This window comes from Podarcis liolepis, assembly GCF_965112155.1.
Source record: "Podarcis liolepis genome assembly, chromosome: 16".
In the NCBI taxonomy this organism is placed as follows: Eukaryota; Metazoa; Chordata; class Lepidosauria; order Squamata; family Lacertidae; genus Podarcis; species Podarcis liolepis.
In genome coordinates, this window is record NC_139567.1 from 2,679,454 (window position 1) to 2,691,796 (window position 12,343).

Below are 12,343 nucleotides of genomic sequence, written 5' to 3' on the forward strand. Positions count from 1 at the left end.
ATGCTAGTCAATTATGAGGAATGGCAACTGGAAATGATTGGCCCATAACCTTATAAAAGACAGGCCACCAAGATGCAGCAGGCTCCCACTGGCAGGCTGCCCCAGCCAGGGTCACACCAAAGTGCCTTTGGGCCAGTCCTTCAGGAAAGTGATTCTTGGGAGAATGGGTCATTCCTGAGTGGGAGATGGGATAGGAATGCTAGGAGCCATGTGGCTCCTGGGACCTACCTTGTGGCTGCCCAAACAAAATGTCTAGGCTCCCCTCCTCCCCCCCTTATTTTTCCTGCCCCATTACCAGACCAGGCAGCCCCACGGGGGGGAAATGCTGTCATGAAAATCAGAGAGTCTGCAGGGTAGTGCAGCAGCAAAAAAAAGGTGCATCTTTTGCTGCTGCGCTGCTTGTTGGGAAAATCAGGTGTTTGGTGGGGGTGGAGCTGCAGAACAAGACACATGTCTTTTGCTGCCTCTATGCCCAGCAGACCTGCAGACTGCAGCCAGGCAGGCAGAGATGCCAGGCACCAAGGGTGGCTCCTGGAAATCTCCATCCAGTCGCAAAAGACCAGTTGCCAGTCGCAAAATGTAACTGGCGCCCAGCTAATTTCGAACACTGGACAGGAGTGACAAGAGTGTGGACTCAACATAAGCCTCTTGGTGAGAGGGAGAATGGTGGTGGCAGCAGCTGCTTTGCTGAGAGCTTAGATAAGCTGCTCCTGGCTGCATGGGCAAATAACTGGTAAGCAGATAACCGCAGTGTCAGCAAAGGATGAGAGCAGTGGAATGTGCTGGAGTGAGCCTGGTGCAGCTGCAGAGGGGAGTATGAGCATCAGCTGCAACACGGTATCTCTGGGAGGGGAAGGTATGGTATGGTCATGGTAGAGGTAAGAAAAACAGATCGAAGGGGACAATGGCCTCAGGCTGTTCCCTCTCCTGATCCTACCTGGCAGGGAACTGGTGACTTGGTGCCTACTGAAACTCTAACTTGGTTTTACTGGAGTTCAGTGCCAGGTCTTTATGCCAGTGTATAATGAGCCCACATTTATGTATGCTTTGACTTATGGATGAAGGAGCTGACCTGGCTTGTATAACTGAACCTCCATGGGTGAAGAGATTTGACTCAGCTCTGGCCCGCCGGGTACTCAATGCAGCAGTAACCAATGTCGGGAGGCTGAAGGGGGTACGTTGCTATGATCCATAAAATATCCATTTGGTTTGCCAAAAAACACCCCTTCTCCCTGCAGTGGACCTTGAAGGCCTGCATCTGTGACTGGATCTGCAGGACTGATTGGTGATGCTGCTGGACTACTGCATACCCTGTTGCCCAATGTCCTCACTGGCCGAGGTGGTGAATCCATAGTGTTGGTGAATCCCTGAACCACCTGCGGAGGTTTGTCCATGGATGCCTAGGTAGCTTCTGAGGCAAACAGCTTCAGCTTGAGTGTCAACTGCACCCTTTCCAGGCCAGAGCTAATCTGGCCACCTCACGTGTAGACAACTGCAATGTCTGGAGGTTACAGCTAGTGAAGAATGCCACAGCCCAGGTGGCGCTTGGTGCTCCTAATCCAGCACATATCACACCAGGGCTGGGCTCTGCACTGACTCCCTAGGAACCACCAAGCCAGTTTTAAGGTCCTGCTAATTCCTTTTACCCTTACCTTTAATTCCATACAAAGTCATAAATAACTCTGGACCAGGTTACCTCAAAAACCATGTTCCACTAAATTTTTCAGTAAGGGCAGGACAATCTGCAAATGAAACCCAGTTCTTTTTGCCACAGTCTGATGAGTCTAGGCAAGCATTCACCTGAATATGAACTTTTGGTTTCATTGTTTTAACAGGGGTGTTTTTTTCCTAAAGTGTTTTAAGCATCATGCTTTTAAACGGTTTGTTTTGTTAAAACATTCTTAATTAAAATTTACAAGGTTCTGATCAAATTGTTATTGTGTACTTTATTTTGATTGTGTATTTTATATACATATATGTAGTATATACCATGTAAACCAGTTAGAAGGCATTTTGTCATATAAGTGGCATATAAATTAAATTTAATAATAATTAGTAGTAGTAGTAATAACTTCTGCCACTGCATCCTCAATCCTATCCCATTTGCCATATGGGAATGTATTTAAAGGGGTTGACGGGGTGTGTGAGAAAGAGTGGAGAACAAGCAGCAACAGTGTTAGGAAACGTATTTGAATCCTACCTCCCCTAAGTCAATCATTTTCTTACAAAACAATTCTTCCCCCTTTACCAAAAGAACGGGAGGCAAAGGAAGAGCAAGTAAAATCCTCAATGGTACACACTGGGCAATAGATATTGGTCATAATATAGACATGGAAGCATGGGAACAATGTGGAATATGGTTATAAAATTTACAGCATGTTATGGTCCAAGAGGAAATGATATGAAAATGATATATCGATGGTACCTAACACCAAGTAAAATGGCAAAAATGTATAAATCCAAATCAAATAAGTGCTGGAAATGTAAAGATAAAGAAGGTTCTTTTTATCATATGCGGGGGTCTTGTAGTTAGGTTAAAGATTACTGGGAAATGATACATAATTAATTGAAAAAGATGTTTAAAATAATGCTTGTAAAAAAACAACAACCAGAAGCTTTATTTTGGGGAGTTAAAGGGACAGAACTACTTAAACGGCATAGAAATTTATTCATGTATGCAACTACAGTGGCAAGAATGTTACTTGCCCAAAAATGGAAAGAATAAGAAGTCCCAGCAAAAGAAGAATGGATACAATAACTTACGGAATATGCAGAAATGGCAAAACTTACCAGAAAAGTAAGAAATTAAGATAGCAAACTTTTAATAAAAGAATGGAAATGGTTTATTGAATATTTACAAATAAACTGTAATAACCTGCAGTTTTGTAAGAGTATACAGTCCTACCTCGGGTTACAGCCGCTTCAGGTTGCGTTTTTTCGGGTTGCAGACTGCCGAAACCCAGAAGTATCGGAATGGGTTACTTCCGGGTTTTGGCGGTTGCACATGCGCAGAAGTGCTAAATCGTGCCCTGCGCATGCACAGAAGCGCCGAATCGCAACCCGCACATGCGCAGATGCGGGTTGCGAATGTGCATCCCGCACGGATTATGTTCACAACCCGAGCGTCCACTGTAGATTTAAAATAGATGAATAAATGAGCAAATTAAGTTAATTTAGATATGTAGAAAATATTAAAAATAAATTCAAGGAACTGCAGAAAGAGGGAGAAGGAAGTCAAGTTCTGAATGTTAAAATGATTGTAATTTTTTTGAAATGTATACAATTGAAAATCATAAATAAAATATTATTATTATTATTAATAATAATAATAATAATAATAATAATAAGGGAGCCACCGCAAAGCGGTGCCCCCCACCCTTAGTTCAGAGAGTCGCTCCAGAAGGATACCATGGTCGATGGTATCGAAAGACGCCGAGAAGTTGAGAAGAATTAACAGGGACGTGTGTCCCTTGTCTCTCTCTTGACAGAGGTCATCATATAGGGCAACCAAAGCAGTTTCTGTGCCAAAACTTGGCCTAAATCCCGATTGAAATGTGATTCAGAAAATCAGTTTCTTCCAAAAGTGCCTGGATCTGGTCTGCGACCTCTCGCTCCAGAACCTTAACCAGAACAGGAAGATTAGTAACTGACTGGTAGTTAGTTAGGTTTTCTGAATCCAGGGACAATTTCTTAAGGAGCATTTTTACTACTGCCTCCTTCAAACAGGCAGGGACCATCCCCTCTCGTAAAGAGACGCTGATCACCTCCCTGGCCCAGCCAAACCAGCTAAAGCAGGTGAGGGGAGCCAATGGGTCTCAAACCCTTGGTGACTTAGGGACTTCCCCTGCATGTGAAGACAGGTTCTGGCAAATTGAGCAGTCAAGGCCAAGAGTGGGTCCAACGGTCAAGAAGACAGTTTCAGCACGTTCTGTAGAGGGAAGTGAGGGGCAGGTGGAGCTTGTCTAACCTGGGAAGGGAGCCCATCTCGGAGAAGGAAAACTCTGATCCCCAACCTCCACTGCCTTGTAGTATCCAGAGTGGAGTCCCTAAAATGGTTGGATGGCATCTTGTACGCCTCCTTCCAGCAACTCCTGCAACCAAGCTGGAGCCAAACATTTTGCTCTGCCTTCCTTTGGACCCCATCAGTGAGGCTGAGAGAGAGGGGGGTCTTGTCGTCTGGGCAGCCCAGGACCTCCATCCACACTGCCCAGGCTTGCACCCACAGAGGTCCCTTTGGTGCTGCTAACACAACATTTTGACTTCACCCCCTGAGGCACACTGTTGTCTCTCGAGATGGATGGATGCCAATCATGTGTCAAACTTTATATTTGTCCCTATTAAAATGCATTTTGTTAGCTTTGTCTAGTACTCCATTAAAATCTCCTAATAATATAATTTCCCCCCCTAAATATTCTATGACTTTTTCTTCCAGGAATTGATAGAATTCGGATTTTCTTTCATTTGGTGCATAAATTCCAATAACTATCACTTTTTCATTATTGATCTTAACCTCTATAATCACTGGTCGACCCTTTTCATCATTGTAAAGCAGTTTTGGCTCCAGCTGAGGTTTTACATAGATTACCACCCCTCTCTTTTTTTCTTTACTTGATGCAATAAACTCAAGCCCCAATCTCTTATTTATTAATACTCTTTTATGTTTTTCCGCTACATGAGTTTCTTGCAGACAGATTAGATCATATTTTTGCTTAACCAGAATATGTTCCACCTTGTTCCTTTTTGATTTTTCATTTAAACCATTTACGTTCCAAGTAATAAATTTATAATCCATACTTTATTTCTTATGATACGTCAAAGGATTAAAAAATAAATACACATTCAAGGTCTCAGTATACATTTAATAAATTCCCTTCTTAGATCTGTCTCCTAACTCTCAACTGTTTGTTCAATTTCCTCTGATTCTCCCAACAATTGCCTTTTTTCTCCGAGGTCTTTCCGGTACTTTCTCCAGAACTTGTCCGCATCTAATGCCGACAAGCACTTTCTACGTTTCCCTTTAAAGAAAAAAGAGATGCCTTCAGGGTACTCCTACCTATAGTCCACTGACTTTGCCTTTACTGCCTCGGCCAGAGGTCTGTAAGCTTCTCTCTCTTTTTTCAACCGATTTGGGATAATCTTGTGGACGATAATATCATTTCCTTCCGATTGGAATTTCTTCTTGTTACTAGCTTGTAAAATTCTATTTCTGAAATCCATAGAGTTAAAAGAGACTAAACAATCAGCCAGCCAGTTGTTTGCTTTTGCTACATTAGATTTGACTCTGAATGCTTTTTCTTTTTTTTCTTTTTTTCCTTTTTTTTTTTTTTTTTGCTACTTCTGCTTCTTCTAGGTCTAACCAAGCTGCTAGCTCTTTTGAGATTTTTTTCTCAATTATTTCCTCTGCGTCCTCTGTAAGTCCTCTGAATCTTAGGGTATTCTCCCTTCTCTGCATTTGCAACATCACAATAGAGTCCAAAGTTGAATCCTGCTGTGCTTTCAGATCTGCTGTTTCTTTCCTTATCTTATCACATTCCTTTTTCAACTCTCTATTTTCATTTTGTAATTTTTTCTGAGCTTCCTCTAGGTTCTGTGTTTTACCTTTAAGGTCTAGCACTATTTTCGTCAGTTCTGAATTTTTTTGTACTAAATTGTTGACCTGAGTTGATAACTCAGCTGCTATTTTCACATTTTCATCTATTTTAACTCCCATTGAAATAAGTTTTTATTCTGTTGCTTTTGCCTTTTCATTTACATTATTTTTTAAATCTTGGATATCTTTCTTCAAACTTAAAATTAATTCTCTCATATCTAGTGGTTGATCTGACATCATATCTGATGTCAATTACAGAAGTTCTCCTGATTTGTGAGGCTGAAATTGCCGCAGAACCTGACACAGTTGTTTTTTTACCATACATCACTAAGAAATTCAATTAGCTCACTAGGTAATTTGTTCTCTTTCACGACAATTTTACCAGTCTGATAGTAATCTCCGGGCTATGTATCCACTAATTTTTTATATTCCCAGTTTCACTAAATATATTTTAAATTGATTATGAACAATTATCTAATTAGTTATAGCCAAGCATCAATACAGCTATATCACAAATTCATCAGATCAAATAAATATAATAAATGATTGCAATCCTTGAGTTCACTTAATCATTCAGGGTAATAGATCATATATATAAATCTTTAAACAGGTTAGCGGTTCAGTTAATCAGCACCTTGCAACAAAGCTAATGACATCTGATACTAATGTAGCTAATGCAGTTGGTTGTGTCTTCTGAGGTATTAGCTACCCCTCCCAGTTTGGCGTCTTCTACAAATTTGATGAGCATCCCCTCTGTTTCTTCATCCCACACTGTGGAACGCCCTCCCATCAGATCTCAAGGAGATAAGTAACTATACAAGCTTTAGAAGACATATGAAGGCAATTTTTAATGTTTTATTATGTTTTTGTATATGCTGGTAGCTGCTCAGAGTGGCTGGGCCACCCAGTCAGATGTGTGGGGTATTAATGTTGTTGTTGTTGAATCCGAGAAATGATTGAGGGTATGCAATCCCTCTCCCCCCAAAAAACAAACAAACCCCAGTCTATATTCACTTATTGGACATACACTTTCCAAACCAAGGCATTAAAAAGATGTTAAACAACACTGGGCCAAGAACAGAAAGCTGCAGCACCCCACTTGTCACTCGTTTCCAGTACAGCAGGGAGCTACGGGGTTCAGCCAGTCAACCAGCTACAAACCCACCTAAAAGTACATGTGTCTTGCCCACATTTTTCCAGCTTCTCTGCAAGGACAGCACAGGGGAATATACTATTTAATTATCTGTTCTAGGACCTTTCCTGTTATTGATGTAAAGTACTTGCCTGGATACTGTTTCTCCCCATCCTTGACAACGGGGACAACATTTGCCTGCCTGCCGTTGACCTGTTCTCAAAGCCTTCTGAAAGATAATAGGGCAGGGGCTCTGTGCCTGTGGGCCTAATATTGCTTAGTCTAGGCTGAGTCCAATATTCTCCAGTTTCTACCAGATTGTGTACATGTTTTTATCCAGCCTCCCTTTTTATTATTCTGTGTCACCAATTGAGAATTGTGTGACTGAAGAACAACAGTGCCAATGCGGTTCTTGGAAGCTGTTCTTTGCAAGCTCCACTGAAATGGACTGACACTGTGTGAGAACCGCAGGACCTCTGCAGAAGGACTTCCACATAAATGGTGCCCCAGACCCTGTAGGAAATTTGATAATGAAATTCTTTATCCCAGACTAATAAAGATATACAGTACAGAGAAATGATACATTTAAAAGCAATATATTATGCGGCCACTAGATGTCACTGTGCACCATATGGCTCACCATGCAAGTTCCAGGGTCTGGGAGGCAACAAAGGAAATGCTAAGGATGAGGGGGGGTGGAATTTATACCAAATTATAGCATTTCCAGTACAGAATATAGCCAATACCTCTCCCACTATCTCAAGTTATACCTCCAGAAAAGTGACACTTTCATGCTTTTTGAAGGATCTGTGCATGCTTCTTCTAAACAAACATTTCTGCAAGTGTGATCCCTCCCTTTTGCCTGGATCCTTGTAAAAACAGAAAAGAAGAAAGAAGCAACTAGCAGAGCTCCTCTAGAAGAAGATGTGCCTAGGAATCAACAGTGCAGGAATGATGCCAAAGTGCCACAAGAGGGGCTCAAAGGGTCATTTGTGTCTGATGCACTTTAGTGCTGCTTGTGTACCAATTGTTTTAACTTACCCGGCTGTTTATTCCTTTTTATCACACCCTTCCTCTAACGTGCACATAGTACTCAGTATCCAGCTATTCTCACAACAGTCCTGTGAGGGAGATCAAGCTGAGGGACAGTGACTGGCTCTCACCCAGGGAGCTCATGTCGGGGGGGGGGGCTCTTCCAAATGACCTGCTTATTGTACATGGTTTACATGGAGCTTATGCAATGTCCGCTCTTCACTGAGCGTTTGTTCTGATTTGTTGCAGGGGGTTATGCAACAATGAACACAGAATCCTGATTTGCTTGCATGGAAGTTATAAATCATCTTGTCAATTATCTCACATTTTTGGTGCATTTTCCCTTTGGTTTCCTAACCACAAAAAGTTTTTTTTAAGTGGATTTATTGCAAGAGAGCAGTTTAACATACTTTAATTGCACAAACCTAAATTCCCAGTATATGATTAAATCCCTCCCATTGACATGCTGAAAGCAACCTGAACATTTGAACCTGGATTTTCCTGGTCATGCACTGAAATTTTATTCATGTCACTACCTTGTGAGAGTACAAACAGGATTTCATGAAACAATCCCTGGGCTGCAGGCTTTTCTGATATTAAACACTATTACAAAATAATAATAATAAGATGATATGTGATTTGATGACAGGTCTGTATTCAAAATATCTCTGACATGAACAAAAACATTTTCACAAAATGACACCATTGCTGCCTTACCTCATCTGCCTGGTGGTATCTGATATCTGGGCTGGTCCATTCCGTGCTGATCTGTTGACGGTACTGGTTGCACTTTGGAATAAATGTACAGCCAACATCTCCCAGCTCTGGATACAAAACTTCTAAATCTCCTCTGTAAGCAACATAAAACTGGAGTGAGATCTTACAAAAGACTCCAAACAAGAAGTGAGTTGAAGATCAGCAGCATTCTATGAAAAGTATAAATTTTAAATATATTCACCTTGCCCCCAAAAGAAAGCTTGCATTGGATAAACTAATACAGAATAAAGTTTATACACCTGAGTTATGTGACCACAACCAGTAACACATCGTACAATAATTACTTCACACATCCATATTGAAAACGCACCTTTCCTTGTACATACTATTAAAGTAATTAAAGTGTAGCTAATAGGTTCTTTTCATTCTTTAGATTGCGTCTATACAAGCATCCTAACAATCCCATATTTGACTCCCTTATTATTTCTTTTTCCAAGTTAATTCATCCGTCTCTTTGCAATCTGCTCCACATCACTGAAAGCTCTCTTCCTCCCCTTCCCCTTTAATGCACAAATTAACACATTCCCCAAAGTCCCCCTGATGCAGACCAAGAAGGGCCTGTAATATAGTATGCTAAATAGCAGAGGCTTTCTTAATGTAGGCAAAAGTTAACCCAAAATGATGTGATGTGGCCAAGGACTTCTCAAAGATTACATGATTCTTATAAAATCATTTCTGTACAGAAAGGAATTTACAATGGAACTTTTTTTAATAGCTTAGTACAGTAGTGATGGAGAATTCAAAGTCAGAAGGTGTGAGTAGCATGATTACAATATTCATACTATAAATCAGGGCAGGGGACCCTCAGGCCCATGGACTAAATGCAAAAAAACAAGGAAACCACGCCCTGCTGGCCGGCAGGACTCCTCAGCTCACCTCCCTATAACGCTCTAAATTCCAGAATAAGAAGCAAGATGCAGCCAAAGTTAAGTACAACTAATTCCAGTTTGTTTCAATAGAAGAGTTAAGCACATGCAGACCTTCTCCTACCCAAAAACTGTTACATCGCATCTCCCAGAAATGTTCTGGCACAATGTGTGCAAACATGGATGTAGCCGGGGGGGGGTGCAGTGGACAGTAAATTAATAAATAAATATACTTAACTAACTGAGGTTCTGCCCCGCCCCGCCCCCAGCATAAAGCCTACCCCCCTAGCATAAATTCTGGCTGCACCCATTGTGTAAAATATGAAAATGTCATTGCCATGCACCACTATGATATTCAAATAAACTGCTTATCCCATTGTCAGGGGCCGTGATGTAATAAAATGATCCCTTGGGCTGTGTTTCTATGGGAAATGCGAGGGAATCATGAGCTCACCTACAAAACTGGGCATCCTTCTCATTCAGCCTCTCAAAGAGGCACTCCTCTCTCTGTGCAGCAACTTGCACACCAACACCCATCAAACCAGCTGCCAGGAAATAAATGACCGGGAGCTTCATCATGTCCTGTGAAAGACAAAGGGTGTAAAACGTACAGCTTCTCAAAAATGAAGCCACATACCAAGCCTGTATGCAGTTTTGTAAGTTATAGGAAGGCAATTACTTCCGAGGTCTCTTGCCAAGTGCCAAATCCTCTCTCCAGGCCACTTGTTTGCATTTGCTGTAGTTCCATCACCTGCAGAATAAGAACATTCTCTTTTCATCTTCCCCTGCTCACTAAATTACATTGTTCTTATATAAGGAAGGCTTTTACCAATCTCACATTAATCCCATTTCTATCTGACATCAACTGCATCTATTTTAACATGTACATTTTTTTAAAGACCTTGGCCAATCTTAACAATGAACTCTTTCATATTATGCTTCTTTTGTGGGATGATAGCCTAAAAGCAGCAGTTTATAAAATGCTTTTTACTACTTGGATGTGATGTAAACAAGAGTATGTACCCAGTACCTCCTGATCCTACTCAGATGGCAGTCATATTCAGCTACATCCACAAAAGTGATTACTGGAACTCAGGGCTACTGACAACCATTCAGGAGAATCTGGCCTTTTTTGGACTACATATTGACCAGCTAATTGAAGACTAGTACTGCTTTTGAAATGCCTCTAGAGCAGCTATGCAGATTTGCTGCCGTCCCCAACTGAGATCTTTTTTGTGTGCATTCATGATGATTTGCGTTCATGGTGGTACCAGGGCAATCATACACAATCCCACTTTCAGTGCTGTTTCTAGCGACAACCATTTTGGGGCAGAAATACTGCTTCCTTTCCAGTCAGTGCATGTCTTCCTGTAACTGGCTGCTGAAATCCTCTAAAGTCTTAGACCACAAACAGTCCTGTTTACGTTTTGTCCCATTTTTGTTGCACTATACTACAAGAGTATCTCTCAACAGCAATAATGCATTAACACTGGGAAAGCATCACAGAACTAATAAAGCAGTGATATGTGGGCAGTCAAGTATGAACCCGCTATTAACTGAGTCAATTTCGCATTGGAGAATACACCCACACAAAAAAACAATAGCCTTGAGTAGCTATTTTCCTCTAAAGAATAGGAACATGGTGCGTGGTACCTCTAATATGATTTATTGCAGTGTAAGCATTTGTGGAATTGTACCCATTCATCAGATGCACGAAAACGTATCCTACAATAAATCTACTGGCCTTTCAGATGCCACGAGACTCTCTTTTTTGTTAATAGACTTACATGGCTACCCTCTAGAACTCATTTCATAAGAGAATGTTCCTAAGACTGTTGTTTAAATCACAGAGATATAGGCAAGTAAACTTTTTTAAATGTATATGAAAATTTGTCCCAGAAAAACTAATTACGTAGTATTGATATCTTCCAAATTATATACTAAGGGCTCATGTCAGGTTGCCACCTTGGGTCAGGAATAAGACAGGTGGGGGGAACTGGAGAACTAAAAATTCCTTAACTGGTGCAGATATGGTGAAAAAGTCCAAAGATGAAATGGAGGGGACATTCTGCAGGCTTCAATGTTAGGCTGTGCTAAAAAAAATCTCTCAGGTTGTACCGATTGCTGCTCTTCCTTTAAAAATACAGAAGCCAGCAGCTGGATGTTTCGGACTACAGTATAGCATTAATTGAAACACAGGTCTGACACGGAGCAATGGATCCAAACTACAAGAAAGAAGATTCCACCTAAACATTAGGAAGAACTTCCTGACAGTAAGAGCTGTTTGACAGTGGAATTTGCTGCCAAGGAGTGTGGTGGAGTCTCCTTCTTTGGAGGTCTTTAAGCAGAGGCTTGACAACCATACGTCAGGAGTGCTCTGATGGTGTTTCCTGCTTGGCAGGGGGTTGGACTCGATGGCCCTTGTGGTCTCTTCCAACTCTATCATTCTATGATTCTATGATTCTAGGTCTCTCACAGCATAGCTGTTTTTTTAAAGCGGTCATCCATATACACAATGACCTAAAATCACTGAAATTACCTGCCCTATAGGACCAACTTTACCCAGCTGGTGACATGTGAACACAGAATTGCACATAGAACTTCCTGGATGTCGTTGTTTAAATACAGAGAATTTAGGGTGGTCTCACAAAGATTGTAACTAGACACCCATAGGCAGAGTTAGAAGAGGGGAAAGCTCTTGCCCTCTCTGCCACTTCCTTTTGATAACACCTTCCATGGAAAGCACACAAAAGGCTACAATCTCATGTGCACTTACAGTGCATGCGTATACATAAGAAGAGGCCAAAGACCCATCTCACCCCCGGTCTGCTCTCAAGCTCTCAATGGCCACTCAGGTGCCTCTGGGAAGCCTGCAGGCAGCCCTCTCTCAACTTCTGATTCCCAGCCACTGGCATCCAGAGGCATCTGCCTCACACCCTGGATGCA

General features: G+C 41.5%; 1 protein-coding gene across 3 annotated transcripts in view; it reads right to left on the reverse strand.

Moving 5' to 3' along the window:
• Positions 1-12,343, reverse strand: part of PEBP4 (phosphatidylethanolamine binding protein 4) — a gene marked incomplete at its 5' end in the record, with an annotated part of 251,895 nt that overhangs the window by 238,014 nt on the left and 1,538 nt on the right. For 2 of the 3 annotated variants that reach the window (XM_083480758.1, XM_083480757.1), the window contains 2 exons: positions 8,472-8,604; positions 9,852-9,979. In XM_083480758.1, coding sequence (XP_083336884.1) covers positions 8,472-8,604; positions 9,852-9,976 — 258 coding nt within the window. Of the gene's footprint in view, positions 1-8,471; positions 8,605-9,851; positions 9,980-10,076; positions 10,146-12,343 lie in introns of those variants that run through there. The other variant, XM_083480756.1, reaches the window with a different exon arrangement.